The sequence below is a fragment of the Electrona antarctica genome, assembly GCF_951216825.1.
Source record: "Electrona antarctica genome assembly, chromosome: 20".
In the NCBI taxonomy this organism is placed as follows: Eukaryota; Metazoa; Chordata; class Actinopteri; order Myctophiformes; family Myctophidae; genus Electrona; species Electrona antarctica.
In genome coordinates, this window is record NC_136801.1 from 39,899,108 (window position 1) to 39,916,696 (window position 17,589).

The 17,589-nt window shown below is 44.3% G+C and overlaps 2 protein-coding genes across 2 annotated transcripts; one reads left to right on the forward strand and one right to left on the reverse strand.

Moving 5' to 3' along the window:
* Positions 1-2,441: 2,441 nt before the first annotated feature.
* LOC306913044 (equilibrative nucleoside transporter 1-like) lies at positions 2,442-3,749 on the reverse strand (the record flags this gene model as incomplete). The annotated part of the gene is made up of 1 exon (XM_079489553.1): positions 2,442-3,749. The coding sequence occupies one exon, from the start codon at positions 3,747-3,749 to the stop codon at positions 2,442-2,444; it is 1,308 nt and encodes a 435-aa protein (XP_079345679.1).
* An 8,645-nt stretch (positions 3,750-12,394) lies between these two features.
* Positions 12,395-13,102, forward strand: LOC306913331 (ribose-5-phosphate isomerase-like; the record flags this gene model as incomplete). The annotated part of the gene is made up of 1 exon (XM_079489918.1): positions 12,395-13,102. One exon carries the CDS (start codon positions 12,395-12,397, stop codon positions 13,100-13,102), a length of 708 nt encoding a protein of 235 aa, XP_079346044.1.
* Between the last annotated feature and the right edge of the window lie 4,487 nt (positions 13,103-17,589).

The following is a 17,589-nucleotide window of genomic DNA, read 5'->3' on the forward strand; positions in this document are numbered from 1 at the left end:
TGAGCTCAGATCAACATATCAGAACAGGAAGGATGGGTGGGGAAGGATCAACATTTGGAATGTCAGAACAGGTCAGCTCCATATATGGAGATCTAAGGGTTTAAGGTTTGAGGTCAGATGTAGAGTTGCTGACCAGCTCCATATATGCAGATCTAGGTGATGATCCAGTCTTCTCCATGTATCGTTATCCATATGGTGGCGTGACGTGTCACAAGGCGTAGACTTGATGTCACGAGGCGTGCCCATATATGGAGACGTGATGTCATGAAGCGTGACCATATATGGAGGCGTGGGTGACGGACGGACGGACGATGCAGGTTTTCATAGTAAATGGGACCTGCGGTCGCAATTTACCAATTAACAGTTTCTTTAATATTATTGTATTGGTTAAAAGGTCAATTGCTTTCCGTCTGTTAGAAAAGTAGGCTACTGTATTTGAAGGCCCTAGTAGAAGATACTGGTTCTGTTCAGAAGTAGCCAAGTAGGGATGTCCCGATCACGTCTTTTTGCTCCCGATCCGATTCCGAGCATTTCATTTTGAGACATATACCGATACCGATCTTTCCCGATCCGATCTTTATATTTTTATATAACACTTATGCCATATCACAATAGCAATGATCCTAATGTATCTCACTCTAGTCTAGTCTGTTGTGTTGCCTTTCATTTATTGAAAGGCAAAATGTGACTATACATTGTGGTTTTGAAAATAAATAATGATGTATTGGTTAATTAGAGTGAATACAGTTCTACAGCTTATAGAACCGAAGTCAAGTTAAAACTCTTAAAGAGTATCTCTCTCATTCAGAGAGAGTACTACAGACACCTATGCCATCATGCATAGCGGGGGTTGCATTTCCTTTGTTTTCATCATAGGGGTCTTCCACGCCTCTGAGTGTGACTAGTCTTTGTTTGAAGATCTCTGACTGGGACCAGAAGGAAAACAACTAGCATAAACACAATTTTTTCACAAAATCTCATTGCTTTACATCTTTCTTTGAAATTAGACAATTCAAAATACAATCTTTTCTCCCCGATTCCGATATTTTGAAAATCATGTGATCGGAGTCGATTTCCGATCACCCGATCGGGACAACCCTATTCAGAAGTTATTGTCTCCACAAAATAATAGAAAATACTTGATAGTGGGCTCGATAAGAACCCGTCTCGATAAGCCTGAACGATAAGGTTATCAATGGAAATGTACAAGCTCCATCCCTACTTACGGGTCCATTTGATTTAAGTTTTACGCTCTCAAGAGTTAAATTATTGTTTAACATCTGCGTTACGTAATTTACAAGAAGTCTACACACAATTAGAGAATGTAGAAGAATTGAACGTTTGCCTGTTATCTCTCCTATGGTACCACCACCATTTCCTGTACTTTTTGCAGATGATACTAATTTATTTATTTCACATACTGATTTCTCAGCTCTAATGGCAAAGGCTAATCACGATCTTGAAAATATTTCAAAATGGTTTAAATTAAACAAATTATCACTGAACATAAAAAAAATCCGTAGTCTGGTTAATCAAAACTGTCTCCCAACTCTTTATTATAGCTTAATTTATCCATATCTTATATATTGCAATATCAATATCACCCCTACTTATAATACTCATCTTCACAAACTCCAAAGATTCTGCAGGATTGCCACATACAGTGATTGGTCTGCTCATTCTGCCCCTCAATATTTTACCAATCTTTAATTTAAATACATACCAAACCTGTAACTTTATTTATATATATATAAGTATTGTTCCAGCCAGTTTCATTTCCTTTGCCATGTAAAGACTTTTTCCAGTTCAACAGTGATGTGCACCACTTCAATACGAGACAGGCAAATCATTTACATCTCCCAAAGCTCCGTACTGGTCTGTGTCAGTTCTCCATCAGATACAGGGGGGCCCAGCTATGGAACACCTATACAGCAATCTCATCAAATTCTACTTCATTAAATAATTTCAAACGTAAGTTTAGGACCCACTTAATTGACCAGATCACTTAATTATATATATATTTTTTTGTATCATCTCTTCTTTTCTCTAATCATGTAGATAACCAAGAATTCTAATCATGTTCTTGTTGTTTTTTTGTTTTGTTCTTGTTTTATATACTGCAATCATGTTTTCTGGATATTCTATATCTCTTGTACAATGTTTCATTTACATAGGTAGAGGCCTCGTATAAGCCCCTTGGGCTTTTTTGCCTCAGCCTAGCACTTTACCCTTCTTATATTTATATGTTCACTGTGTTGTTTTTTATACTGTGCTGAATAAATAAATACAAATAAATACAAATACAAATACCACATCAATACAGCATGCAATTGTGAACAAAATCTTATCCAACGATAACAATTGGGCTCATCAAATAGTGGTCCGTGGCTCAAATGGAAAATAAATAATGGACCATATGAAAAGGGTTGACAACCACTGTTCTAGATCATGGCTCTGAAGGCGAAGGAGATCGCTGCACCCAGCACCAGTCCCAGGGCCAGGAAGAAGACCATAATGGCGCCTGCTGTCTCTGCCTCGTACCGTGCAACCTTCCTTGGTGCAAGGCACATGCACTGGCTCTCCATGTATCCACTGGAGAGAGCGAAGAGGATCATGAAGAGGATGTACCAGGAGTCGTGGCTGAACAACACGGGCAGGTGGTGACGAGGCTGCACGTTACACAGCATGAACAGAGGCACGAAGACCACCCGCATGCCCACCAGGATGGGCAGCCAGGTGATACGGTCTGCACCCGGCCACATGCAGACCGCCGGCAGGCTCTTCCCAGCAGTGTCCATCACGGTGTAGAGCAGAAAACATGAGACGGGGATGAAGTAGGTGTTCCAGGCTCCTCCTTCCTCGGCTACCGTGGACTTGACGCCCACCGTGACGGCTGGGAACACAATGAGGGTAATAGTGAAGTTTAAAGTCCCAGAGACGGCGATCACCCAGATCTGTTTCACGACGGTAACCACAGAAACAACTGGCTTGTCCTCCTCTTCAGTCAGACTGAACGTGCCAACTGACCTGTTCTCCTGACCAGAGGAGGTGCTGGGTCGGTTGCTCTCTGTGTAGAACTGGAAAAATGCCATGCTGGGCAGTGCAAGGTAGGAGAGGTTGGCCAGTAGGGTGACAACGCAGCCTGTCAGGAAGAAGCCAAAGGCACTGTCCCGCTGAGATGAGGCAGTGGCCAGGGAACAGATCATGGTGACGGCAGCCACGATGCCGGCCAGCCCTTGGCCACTCAAGATGGCGTTGGTGTAAGACACAGGAAACGGCCCTGCCAGTCCGAACAGGCTGCCCGCGAAAATGGCAATGGAGGAACCGGTGCAGAAGATTTTGACGAGGGTGAGGCAGAAGAAGGGCACCGGCGCCACCTCCACCTTCACCAGCACTGTGGTCAACAGCAAGACCACCAGGATGATCGACAGACTGCCCAAGATACGCAGCTTCTGCGGAATCCTCTGATGGATGAAGGGGTTGAGGCAGGTGAAGATGAGCAGGGGCACCATGCCAGTCAGTGCCATCGCATTGCTGAAGATAGACTGCAGCAACTGTGTGTTGTTCCCTCTCACCACGGTCCCATTGACTGTACCGATGCCATCGACGGCCGGGTACTTCAACCGGCTGATGAAGTACATTGTTGCTGTCACGAAAGCCTTCCATGGCAAAACAGTTCCCAGGCCCAAGATGAAGAAAATGATCCAGACTCCATGATATTTATCGCTCGGTGCGTCGGTGGCCGTCATGACATCTGGAAGTTTGTTAACAGGGAGTGCTGTGTGAGCCTCGATCACTTCAACGCTTGTTTGATTAACCTCTTTGACACACACACACACACACACACACACACACACACACACACACACACACACACACACACACACACACACACACACACACACACACACACACACACACACACGGGGGGGGGGGGGGGGGTGTTTACCCAAGAGCAGGCAAGCAAAAAGGCAGAGAAACTGCATAAAATAACTGCATTTCAGGTTAAATGTGAACGCTATGTGGGACACACTCCTGGGGGTATATGAAAAGAAAGTGGAGAATGTAAGAATTTATTTCATATGTTATGCTTAATGATAAAACGTTGACAGCATTTGTTGTGTGGGGTTTGGTCCGACGTACTAACAGTCCTACAGCCATGAGTCCGACACCGTACCCAAAACCCAACCCTAAACCTAACCTCACAGGAAGCCACGGGTTAGTTGTAACCTGCCACGGGTTAGTTTTAACCTGCCACTGGTTAGTTTTAACCTGCCATGGGTTAGTTTTAACCTGCCACGCATGTCGGGAGCAGTTTTAATTTTGACAGCAAAATTAACACTGCTTGGTGCTGATGTCTAGTAGGCTACTGTGTCAATTAATATACTGTAAGATGGAGTATATGTGTTTAACCCATTCTGAATGGGAACCCCTTTTGGTGTTTTAACTAAGCATTATGTTATACTTTAGCTATTGAAAAATAGCAGATCTTCAAGCTCATAGCACGCCACCGAGTGGCTCGCTACGAGCTTGTAGATCTGATATTTTTGAAAAATCGTGAAAATGCGGCACAAATCTTTGAATATATATTCCTTCAGAGCGAACGTTTTTTTTTATTTCGATGGCCTAAATGGCCTATAATCCACAACTTTATAAAATATGAGCGGACAATGAACCAGTACAAGGCAGTCAATCAGTGTCTCTGAAACATAGAAAGGAGGGCTGTGACTATATGCTGCAGTGGGAGATAACTCCCAAGGCTACATCGATGGATACAAAACAGAACTGCAGCACAGACCTCCAAGTTGGATGTCTGTGCTCAGGGTCCACTCTGGGTCCCGTATATGCACACCATTTCCTTGTGTGCTTATAAACTCTATTTTACATTTTTGAGTGGTGCAACCACTCCAAGGAACAGCAATGTCCGTGTAAACCTATGTGTGTGACTATGAGTACCAGTAGGGGCAAAGTGGCGCTGTTGTGCCAGAAACAGAGAGAGAGAGATAGTGCTGCACTGTTGCCTGCTAATGAGAGAGAGAGAAGGGGGAGAGGGGAGTTGCACCACTCAGTTCACACAGGTGTGATTTTTTGCTTATAATATCTATCTTGCTCTGTCACCCATTCCGATCTTTCTGTGCAGGTGTAAAGTTTGGAGTGTTATTGTATAGTGAATAAATATGGCATTTGTATTGCTTACTCTCTTGTCTCTGTACAGAGTCTGAGGACGTAAGGTTGGTGGGAGGAATCCATAACTGTACCGGTAGACTGGAGATGAAACACCAGGGAGAGTGGAGACCAGTGAGCGCTTCATTGGACTGGGACCAGAAGTCGTCGTCTGCAGTGTGCAGACAGCTGGACTGTGGCTCTGCCGTGTCAGTGGAAAGGACTTCTGATACACGTCAACCTGTATGGTGGATCATGACTTCCTGTGTTGGGACTGAGTCTTCGCTGAGGGATTGTGGGACAAAGATGTCAGATATTTCCATTAGCAGACTGGAGATGATCTGTTCAGGTAACACAAGCCCCGCCCATTCGTGTTTTTTTTTATGTCAATTAAAGGCAAACAGTATTTTGGTTGGTGGTGGTGTGTCCTGCAACAGTGACAACAATTGTAGCATTTGACCCTATGGGTCTAGTTGAAATCACTTTGGCCTGCGTTGTTTCATTCTCTATGAACCCCTCCCCTCCTTCTCTCGCTCTCTCTTCAGAGTCTGTGAGGTTGGTGAACGGAACTACTTTGTGTTCAGGCAGAGTGGAGGTGAAGTCTAATCAGTCGTGGGTCTCAGTGTGTGAAGGTGACTTTGACCGGCAGGATGCAGAGGTGGCCTGTAGAGAGCTTGGCTGTGGGGCTCCTTCTGTCCTCCAGGGAGAAGTAAAGACTCCAATGGGGACAGAAGAGTGTGAAGGCAGTGAATCTGTTCACCTGGACTGTGGAACCTCAGGTTCAACTAGAAGGACCTGCTCACCTGACAAGACTGTCTGGCTCACCTGCTCAGGTAAAAGACAAACGGCACTATTGGTTTGGTTTATTATGGTAGTAATCAAAGTAATACAAACTAGAACTGCACTCTGTCGAGTGCTTACTTGCTCGTTGCACACAAGTAGGTCATAAATGGCCTACTAGTGCGCAAGCAGAGCGTGCAAGTGCTGTAGACCGCTATGAACTTTCAAATCTTAGTCTCACATATTGAATTATTAGATTTAGCTATTTGCTACGTACCTTGCTTCTGAAGGAAAACAAGTAGTATTTTTAAGTATGGTAAAATCATCGTTACGTCACTGTCAACTATACCCTGGCATTGGTACATGTGTATATGTCTATATGTATGTATATGTAGTTTTCTGAGTGGTTGGTGGTATAATGTGATCGGCTGGGTGGTTTGATGCGTATGTACTTGACACTGAAACCTATGATCATTACGTCACCATCGTCAACCAATTATACCCTGGCATTGGTACATAATCTTCATCACGATTCACGGAAAACATACCTGCACGGTCAGCTTCCGTATGTCCGTATGACATCATATCACGTGCATTCTAAGGGACATTGGTATATATCTTCATCACGTCATGGGACATATGCTTCGTAGCATGACAAAAACACACCTGCACGGTCAGCTTGGGGCCAGCATATGACGTCATAACATGTGCTGGCCCCAAACACGCGCATCGTAGCACCTGACTGAAAACATGACTTGCACGCTCTGCTTGCGCAAGTAATTATGTCTTGTAAATTGGATCATTATTGTTATATGATCTGATATTACTGTTATCCTCTTGTGTCTTTACAGAGTCGAATGTTGTCAGGTTGGTGGGAGGAACACACGACTGTACCGGCAGGCTGGAGATCAACGATGGAGAATGGAGGCCGGCGGTCGGTCGGTTCGACTGGACCCTGCGGTCATCGTCTGTCGTGTGTAGACAGCTGGACTGTGGAACCGCCGTTTCGACGGAAGGGAGCTTTGGTTCTACACGTCGGCCTGTATGGTCAATCAGATCTTCCTGCGCTGGGTCTGAGTCTTTGCTGAGGGACTGCGGAACAACACTGTCTAGTATGTCCACTGGCAGACTGGAGGTGATCTGTTCAGGTAACGCTTGAAACAATTAGCTTCAACAATGATGACTGCAATCATTACAGTGTTGCGAACGTTCACCCACAGGACAATTAACATGTTTAAGCAGTTGTAATCTATCTATCTATCTATCTATCTATCTATCTATCTATCTATCTATCTATCTATCTATCTTTATTAATTTATTATCTTTGATGATGACGACGACGACGACGAATAACATGATCTTCATTCATTTTATTATGCACTCATTGTGAATTTAAATGATCTCTCTCTCTCTCTCTCTCTCTCTCTCTCTCTCCCCAGAGTCTGTGAGGTTGGTGAATGGAACCAGCTTGTGTTCAGGCAGAGTGGAGGTGAAGTCTAATCAGTCGTGGGTCTCAGTGTGTGAAGGTGACTTTGACCAGCAGGAGGCAGAGGTGGCCTGTAGGCAGCTTGGCTGTGGTGCTCCTTCTGTCCTCCAGCGGGCGCTCTATGGAGAAGTGGAGACTCCAATGTGGACCAAAGAGTTTCAGTGTGAAGGCAACGAGTCTGTTCTCCTGGACTGTAGAACTTCAGACTCAACTAGGAACACATGCTCATCTGACAAGGCCGTTAGACTCACCTGCTCAGGTAAAGACACACTATTGGTTTCATGGTTTGGGTTAGTATTGTACAATCGAAGTCATTGCAATTTGTTACTGCTTACACTATTGTCTCTGTACAGAGTTTGATGATGCCATGTTGGTGAATGGAACCAGTCACTGTTCTGGTAGCCTGGAGATGAAACACCAGGGAGAGTGGAGACCCACGGTAGGTTGGCCTGGCTGGACACCGAAGTCATCGTCTGTATTGTGTAGACAGCTGGACTGTGGCTCTGTTGTCTCATCAGAACAGAGTCCTGGTGCCACGTCTGAAACTGCAGTGTGGAAGATCCGATCGTCCTGTGTTGGGTCCGAGTCTTCACTGAGGGAGTGCGTAACAAAGGAATCTGACATTTCCATTTTCAGACTGGAGGTAATCTGTTCAGGTAACGCAAACGACGACTTCAACAATGATTTATAATTGTATATATTATCTAGCCAGTCTGTGTACTCTCTCTCTCTCTCTCTCTCTCTCTCTCTCTCTCTCTCTCTCTCTCTCAGAGTATGTGAGGTTGGTGAATGGAACTGGTCGGTGTTCAGGCAGAGTGGAGGTGAAGTCTAATCAGTCGTGGGTCTCAGTGTGTGATGATGACTTTGACCAGCAGGAGGCAGAGGTGGTCTGTAGGGAGCTTGGCTGTGGGGCTCCTTCTGTCCTCCAGGTGGCGCTCTATGGAGAAGTGGGGGCTCCAATGTGGACCAATGAGTTCCAGTGTCAAGGCAGTGAATCTCTTCTCCGAAACTGTGCAACATCAGGCTCAACTAGAAACACCTGCTCACCTGACAAGACAGTTGGACTCACCTGCTCAGGTTAAAGACATACTACACTATTTTTTTTTATTACACTATTTAGTATTATTCTTAGACTCAAGTAATGTCTTTTTTTTCCACTTTTCAAAGCATTCTCTCTTGTCTATGTACAGATTCAGATGAAATTAGGTTGGTGGGAGGAACCAATGCCTGTAATGGGAGACTGGAGATGAAACACCAGGGAGAGTGGAGACCAGTGGATGGTTCGTCTGACTTGAACCTGAAGTCATCGTCTGTACTGTGTAGACAGCTGGACTGTGGCTCTGCTGTTTCGTCAGACAGGAGTGTTTCTTCATTAGCTCAACCTGTATGGAGGATTACATCATCCTGTGTTGGGTCTGAGTCCTCACTGATGGAGTGCGGAACAACCATGTCCGACATATTCCCCGTCAGACTGGAGATGATTTGTTCAGGTGTGACCGCCCTACCACTCTACTAGGGGTGTCAAAAAATCGATTCGAATTAGAATCACGATTCCCGTTATGAACGATTCAAAATCGATTCATAATTTCCAAAAAAAAATGTTTTAGATTTTTTTGGTTCTGGTTACAATTACAGTTAGTTTTCACTACATGGTGTTTGTGATATGAAATATAAGCTCCCCCTAATCACAGTAAACATGTCTTCAGTCATTTTCAAGTTACTGTAGTATTGAGTATAGTCACTTCAGTTGGCTGGAGTAGATTGTGATGAAATCCTATGTATTGAATCGAGAATCATTTTGAATAGAGAATCGTTTTGAATCTGGAAAAAAAATGCTTATGAATTTAAAAAAAAAACGTTTTTGGATTGAGAATCGAGTTGAATCGGAAAAAAACTATTTTGAATCGAATCGTGACCCCAAGAATCGGAATCGAATCGAATCGTGGGACACCCAAAGATTCACAGCCCTACACTCTACTGCAGGGGTTCTCAACGTTTTTGGCCGGGGACCCCCGGAAATGCTTTGGCAATGTCTCGGGACCCCCGCCCCGCCCCCTCCCGACCCCCAATATAAATTGACTGCTACAATAACCTTAAACCATTTTGGGCGGGGACCCCTTTTGGTGTTTTAAGCATTGTTATAATTTAGCTATTGAAAAATAGCAGATCTACAAGCTCATAGCGCGCCACCGAGTGGCCACCGAGTGGCCACCGAGTGGCGCGCTACGAGCTTGTAGGTCTGCTATTTTTAAAAAATCGTGAAAATAAAATTAAAAAAATAAAATATATATATATATATTTTTTTTAAATAATTTGGGGACCCCCTAAAATAATTTGGCGACCCCCCCGAGGGGTCGCGACCCACGGGTTGAGAACCCCTGCTCTACTGTATCTGCCAGTCCTTGTCTCCTCATGTTGGTCTCTGTTACGGCCGGGCTCCACCGGGCGCGTCAGCGTCGCGTCTCCGTCACCGTCAGGGAATGTTCCCTTTTTAATCAATGAAGGGTGGCTCCACTGCCCGCGTTGACGGAGACGCGACGCGTGCATTAAAATTGAACCGGTGCGTTTTTTGACGCGACGCAGACGCAACGCAACGCGTCCGGTGGAGCCCTGGCGTTACAGTGTGTTCACAGAGGAGGTGATAAGTCAAATTCCAATACCCCATATCTCGGCCACTCGCTCACTCACACTCGGTCACTCCAGCATGGCGGTGTTACGGTGAAATTGTTGACCTGCCGAAATATGTGACCATCTTGTGGACTTCACGTAACTTAACATGGAGGTCTTTAAATACATGGCCTAACCTACCGCTAAGTTTAACTCTACTAATAAACTAACAGCAATGATTTTGTTCGGATGCTGACGTTATGCGATTGTCTACACGATTGTCACATATTTCAGCAGGTCACCGATTTCACCGTAACACCACCATGCTGGAGTGAGCGAGTGTGAGTGAGCGAGTGGCCGAGATTTGGGGTATTGGACTTCACCACCGCTCCCTCCCTCACTTCCTCCCTCAATTTCTCTCTCTCTCTCTCTCTCTCTCTGTCAGAGTCTGTGAGGTTGGTGAATGGAACCAGCTTATGTTCAGGCAGAGTGGAGGTGAAGTCTAATCAGTCGTGGGTCTCGGTGTGTGAAGGTGACTTTGACCAGCAGGATGCACAGGTGGTCTGTAGGGAGCTTGGCTGTGGGGCTCCTTCTGTCCTCCGGGGGGCGATCTATGGTCAGGGGGCGCTCCATGGAGAAGTAAAGTTCCAGTGTGAAGGCAATGAGTCTGTTCTCTTGGACTGTGCAACTGGAACCTCTGGGTCAACTCAAAACACCTGCTCGCCTGACAAGATTGTTGGACTAACCTGCTCAGGTAAAATACATTTTTTTAGTTGTTTGGATTATTCCATCCATCCATCCATCCATCTTCAACCGCATATCCATAGTCGGGTCGCGGGCGCAACAGCACCACCAGAGAGCTCCATATAATCAAATAATATTATCTTTTTTCAATGTTTACTCCCTCTCTCCCATCTCTGTATCTATAGAGTCTGATGATGTCAGGTTGGTGGGAGGAACCAGTAACTGTACTGGTAGACTGGAGATGAAACACCAGGGCGAGTGGAGACCAGTAGATGGTTGGTCTCACTGGAACATGAACTCATCATCTGTATTGTGTAGACAGCTGGACTGTGGCCCAGCTCTTTCCACAGAGGGGCGTATCCGTTCCACACATCTACCTGTATGGAGGATTCGATCTTCCTGTGTTGGGTCTGAGTCTACACTGAGGGAGTGCGTAACAAAGAGGTCTGATATCTCCACTGGCAGACTGGGAGTAATCTGTTCAGGAAAAACGAACAATAGCTTCAACAATGACTAACCTTTACGGCCTATTTTCTTATCTCTCATTGTTCTCATTCGCCATCTGGTGCCGTCAAGTGGCTGGATTCATACTCGAGAAACGCCACAATGTATGTCAACGGAGAACCATCTTATTTTGAAAGCCGTTCACTCGGAAACGGAAGACTGGAATCAAACTTGATTTGATCAAAAACTCAGTCTGGAAAAATAGTCTGAGATCAATGGATTCTAAAAACCTCGTTCCCATAGACATCATAAGCACACTGACTTTTCACTTCTGTTTTTTTACTGTTTACTTCCGTCGCACTGCAACTGGAGCGATACAGATGGGTAGGTCTTAACCCTCTGTGAGTGTTTTCAGTCCCCAGGGTGGAGCGGAGATTGGAAGAGTGGCATGGTGTCTGAAGACACCACGTCCTCAATAAGCCTCGTCCTCAATAAGCCTCATCCTCAATAAGCCAGCATAAATCTACAAGCTCACAACGCGTCGCAGCGCGACGCATTGTGTGCTTTTAGATCTGCTATTTTCAGCATGCAACCAAGTGTAAAATTACTTATAGTGGATCTCTTGTCCACTAGTCCCTTCCTAACATTTTAGTCTAGTTTGTATCTGTATCTGTATTGTCAATATATTTAGTCTTATAGTTTCATAGTCATCATAGCTTAGTTTTCATTTACATTCCATTTAGTTTTCGTCAGTGAAAAAAGGTAGTCGACGGACATTTTTCGTCTTAGTTTTAGTTGACATCGACATTGATTCGACATCAGTCTAAGGCTATGAGAGGCACCAACTTCGGAAGGTTCAGGGATCTTCTACTGCTCATAAAGTGACGTATAGCACGTGTTTCAACCAATCAGCCATTTGACACACACGTGCCTGCGTAATTTGCGGATTTATAGCAGGCCGTCGCATCTCTGCTACTATAGCAACCATGACGTGAACAAAATATAATGTCCAATCAGCTCGCAGCTGTAAGTTTGATGATATAAATAAACTCTAAGGGGTGTTTGATAGAACCCTGCATTTACACGCCCTTTGTAGGCAAGTTCTGCCCGAATCTGTGGGCCAGACGCACATGTTGCTGAAAAAGACAAAGAAAGCATTGATCATATATCATGGCAGAGGAGGCCAAGAGAATGGCAGCGTACGCTGCGGTGGATAATCATGTCCAGAACAACCAGGCCGTTGGAGTAGGCAGTGGCTCAACCATGGCCTATGCCGTGGACAGATTAGCCGAGAGGGTTCGTCTGGAGAAACTCAACGTCGTCTGCGTCCCGACCTCCTTCCAGGCCCGTCAGCTGATCCTCAAGCATGGCCTCAACCTGTCCGACCTGGACAGACACCCGGAGCTGGACGTGGCCATCGACGGGGCCGACGAGGTGGACTCGGACCTCACGTTGATCAAAGGCGGAGGGGGCTGCCTGACGCAGGAGAAAATAGTGGCCGGCTGCGCTAAACGTTTCATAGTCGTCGCCGACTTCGGGAAGGATTCCGTGACCCTGGGCCAGCGGTGGAAGAAGGGGGTCCCCGTTGAAGTCATTCCCATGGCTTACGTGCCCATCTCCAGGACCATCGCCACGCGCTTCGGAGGGGAGGCCAATTTGAGGATGGCCGTCGGTAAGGCGGGACCAGTCGTCACCGACAACGGCAACTTCATCCTGGACTGGACGTTTGAGCGTGCGCAGAACTGGAGAGAGGTCAACGTGGCCATCAAGATGATCCCGGGTGTGGTGGAGACCGGGCTGTTCGTGGACATGGCCGAGAAGGTCTACTTTGGACTGGAGAGCGGAGGCGTGACGAGCCGAGTTCCCCAAGTCAACTGAAGTGTTTATACTCGGCATACTTTTAACTAATGCCCCTCTGTGGAACGACCAACTGAAATACTGAGGATGTCAGCATGAATGTATGGCCGTTATACTACAAAATCACAGAGCATCGGATACCGGGGACAGCTCTGCGGGCGAGACTACCAGGGACATGCAGAGAGTGTTAGAGAGGCAGGGGCTGAAATCCCGTAAGAGGGCACTTTTTAACAAAAATAGCAGATCTACAAGCTCTCAACGTATCGCAGCGCGACGCGTTGTGAGCTTGTAGATCTGCTTGTAGAATTTTGCTATCGATCAGCTATTTTCAGGGTGCAAGCCAGCACTCATTACTATAGTGGAGATGCGACGTACGACATGGATTTCTAAACAAATTTGTTCAACGCAAAATGGTGCGTTCCAAGTTCAGGAGAGCTATTCTCCTGAATGCTGCCTTCCAGTATGGCATGGAAAGGAGAGGAGCACATTTGCATTATTTCCACCACAGCTGGTGACCGGAGGAGATCGTGGGAGTGGGACTCGAGTGTGAGTCACACCTGTATGTAAGTGAGGGAGCTCTTATCATCATACATCATCATGTCCAGCTTTTAATGTTTGTGTTTACACTTTGACGTAAGAATGGTCATTCATTATCAATGGCATTTAATGTTTGTGTTAGGACAAAGTTTGTTTACAGTGCACACACACACACACACACACACACACACACACACACACACACACACACACGCGCACACACACACAGCTGGACATAGGAGGGGCTAGCACCCCTCAAAAAACAATGTCATATTTTGCCAGTCCAAACGACTAGACTAGGCTAGCCTGTTTTAGCCGAGACCACGTGATACACATAGTACAGTATGATAATGATATTTTTGGGGCGTGTCATTGGACAAGTACAATTTTGAGGTATTTACTTTACTGGAGTGTTTTCCAATTTAAAATACTTTTACTACATCTCATGGGGGCAAATATTATACTGTTACTCCACTACAATTATTTCAAAACTTCAGTTACTAGTTACTTTGCAGATTTCAATCATTATTACAAAAATCACACCCGTGTGAAATGAGGGGCGCTCTTATCATCGTACATCATCATTCTCCGTTCATTGTCAAGGGGAATGTAATCTTTGTGTAGGACAAAAATACCCGATTTGCTCGTCTACATATGATGTAAATTCTCCATTCATTGTCAGTGGCATTTAATGTTTTTGTTAACACATAAATAGCCGATTTGCTCAGACACATATGACGTAAATGACATTTAATGTGTGTTAGGACAATAATCTACGCTATTATTATTCGGCCCGAAAACACGCACGAGTGTACACATGTATGCCTAAACGTTGTAATCATTAAAAAAGAAAGAAAGAAAAAAATAATCTACATGGACACTGTGTGTGCTTGTAGATGGGTAATTTGAATTATTTTAAAATAGTTTTCAAACTAGTAAAACAATGTTTAGGCTTAAGGGAAACAGTGCACACACACTCGGTGGACCAATAGGGGTTCTTGACACTCGGTGGACCAATAGGGGTTCTTGACACTCGGTGGACCAATAGGGGTTCTTGACATGAACATGTTTGAGAGCCCATGGTTCAAACAACATTAGGAATTAAGCCAACATAATCAACAAGACCCAACAAATTATAATAAACACTGATACCAGCTGTGGTGGTTATCTTCAATGAGAAATGTACATCCTGTGGTCTGGTAGGACACCTGCTGGTTGACATGAGGCATTGCATTAAAGACAAAAGGCAGTTTAGCTTCCACTCAGACAAGCTGTACCGTCCATTATAACAATAGAAATACCTTTATGACAATAGACTTGCTATTCATGTCGGGCATCCGGGTGGTTTTCGTTGATAAGATTGTGTCCATCTTTGCGATAATATATTAGCCTATTAGTACCAACTTCCGTTTTGGAGTTGCTATATGACCTAATCTGGAAGCACTCCTACACAAAGCCATAGAAAAGGGTTTGGTGGAATTATCAAATGTAAAAGAAGGGAGAATTACTTGTAGAACAAAACATAAAAGGGAGTTAAGAACCAGAATCACAGAACATAAAAGCATTATCAGAACAAAAGATGAAAAATCACACCCATGTGAACTGAGTGGTGTAAGGTCTTATATAGACTGATCAGCTGTGGTCTGACGTAATGTCTGATGTAATGAAATCACACCCGTGTGAACTGGGTGACCATAGCAACCATGCTCATTTTTGAGTGGTGTAAACCACTCCTACAACTGGCTTTGTTAGTCTGTGCAGAAAAAATTAGCATGGTTGCTATGTTCACCCTGTTCACCCGGGTGTGATTTCATTACGTCAGACATGATTTCATTACGTCAGACAGGCTATATAAGACCTTACACCACTCAGTTCACACGGGTGTGATTTTTGTTTTGGTACGGACAGACACGTAAACTAACAAAGCCAGTTGTAGGAGTGGTTTACACCACCTAAAAATCTGCTATAGCCAGACAAACAGTAGCCTACTGTACATGGCATACCGGTATGCACACTGAGGTTTCAAGGCATAGAATATGTCAATCCCTTAAAGAGAGGTGGGGACAGAGACCGGTTATTATTGCAAATAGTAATTTGGATTCATTTCTTAAATACTGCATTTCCTAAAAGGTCTAAATGAAGAGTTGGTGTTTTAACTGTTTTCTATGAATATTGTTTTGGTATTGTTTGTTTGTTGTCATGATGAGATACTGATGACTCCTTATATGGTATTCTGTCTGCTTTTTTATTATTATGAATGTTCTTTTAATTTGACATGGCTGTATGGCTTTTTTTAATTCATCAGAAATTCTATATAATCACGGCATTTCCACAAATTCCTACACTGACGAAGGCCTGCGCGCCGAAACACGTCCGTTTGGTTTGACTGCTGGTGCTGGAAGTGCGGCTCCTACAACATTAATAAACAAGACTCGTACTATTACTTGAGGGTTGAGAGTGCAGGTTTTATTCTCCTATTATCAATTTGGATCAGGATTTAGTCAACCTTGGCTTCATCGTTTCCACTCAAAAACAAAGTAATAAAGAAACAAATAAATATACTTTGTTTCAGTAACACACAGGGTACACAGTACGGTCAATCACTCTTTTTTTTGAGTGGTGCAAACCACTCCAATAACCAGCTTTGTCTGTATCTATGTATGTGTATACGTGGCCCCATGTACAGGTGAGCATGGTTGCTATGGTTAGTGTATGACATCACTGCTCCACTCAGTTCACACGGGTGTGCTTTTTTTTAAATACATTTTATTCAAAGAGTATGACATCATATGCAAGTTTCACAGAAAGAAAATACAACTCTTTGTTTTTATATTTTCTCCCACAACTCCTTTCCCAATCCTCCCCACCCACCCACCATCTTGGTCAATCACTCTTGGACAAAATGTCTACCGTATACTCAAAAGGGTTAAGACACAGAATTGTAAAGCGGCCGCTTCCTCACGGGTACATTTGTGGGGGAAAAAAATACTACCTTCCCAAAACCCTCAGACTTCATTTGAGAAAGACAATTCCTCCTTTCGCTGTGAAATGTCCACTTTTGAGTGCTTCTGCTGACTCAACGGTGGTTGTGCACTTCTCTTACAGCTACTATGCAAATTCGTTTTTTCACAGGCAGATAAGTTGTAATGCAGTGCAGAAGGATTTATGTTGGTTTTGATTACTGGACATCTTCACAATACAGTACGTATGTTAGGCATATACCATTTATGTAGGTTAACACGTTTAAATTGAATGTTAAAACATTGTTTGCGTGATTATAAACACATCATGTTAGCACTTAATAAAATAAGTAGTGCATGATTAGTATTTGACTCATTTGATGGAAAAGTAGCCATTAGCAGTAACATAGAACAATATTGACAACTGAGATGCAGGTATTTCAGAATCAAATTATTGACTCGGAATCAAAACATGAGGCCAATGCAAATTCACACTAGTATGAATGCAAATATGATTATTAACATCCAGGAAAGCTAGGTAACAAATTGTTTTCATACAGGAAGTAAAAAGAAACAAACAAAATAAAGTCATTTTGTTGACTTCATTCAGTCAGTGCTTTAGATCCACTGCTTTAGTGTCAATGATTTTTCATAATCATACTAGATTAGAATACTTTAACTATACATTTATTTAGTGTGAGTGAGATGACCCGAGAGCCCAATGCACTGCAAATTGACCTAGTTGTCCCCAGTTGGATGTAGTGCGTGGAAGGAACACGCTATTCCAAGCAGTTCCTTTCCCCTCCATCAGGTGCCCTGCAGCTGGTCAGGCGGAGGCAATTTAGAGACCAGGATAACTGCATGTTTTTTCTGAGGGTACCTACCCTACGGGATACGGGGAGAACATGTGAGGGTAGCTACCCTAGGGCAGTGGTTCCCAAACTTTTTCGTGTCAAGGACCCCCAAATCAACATTTATTAGGCCACGGACCCCCCATTTGAAAACATATGC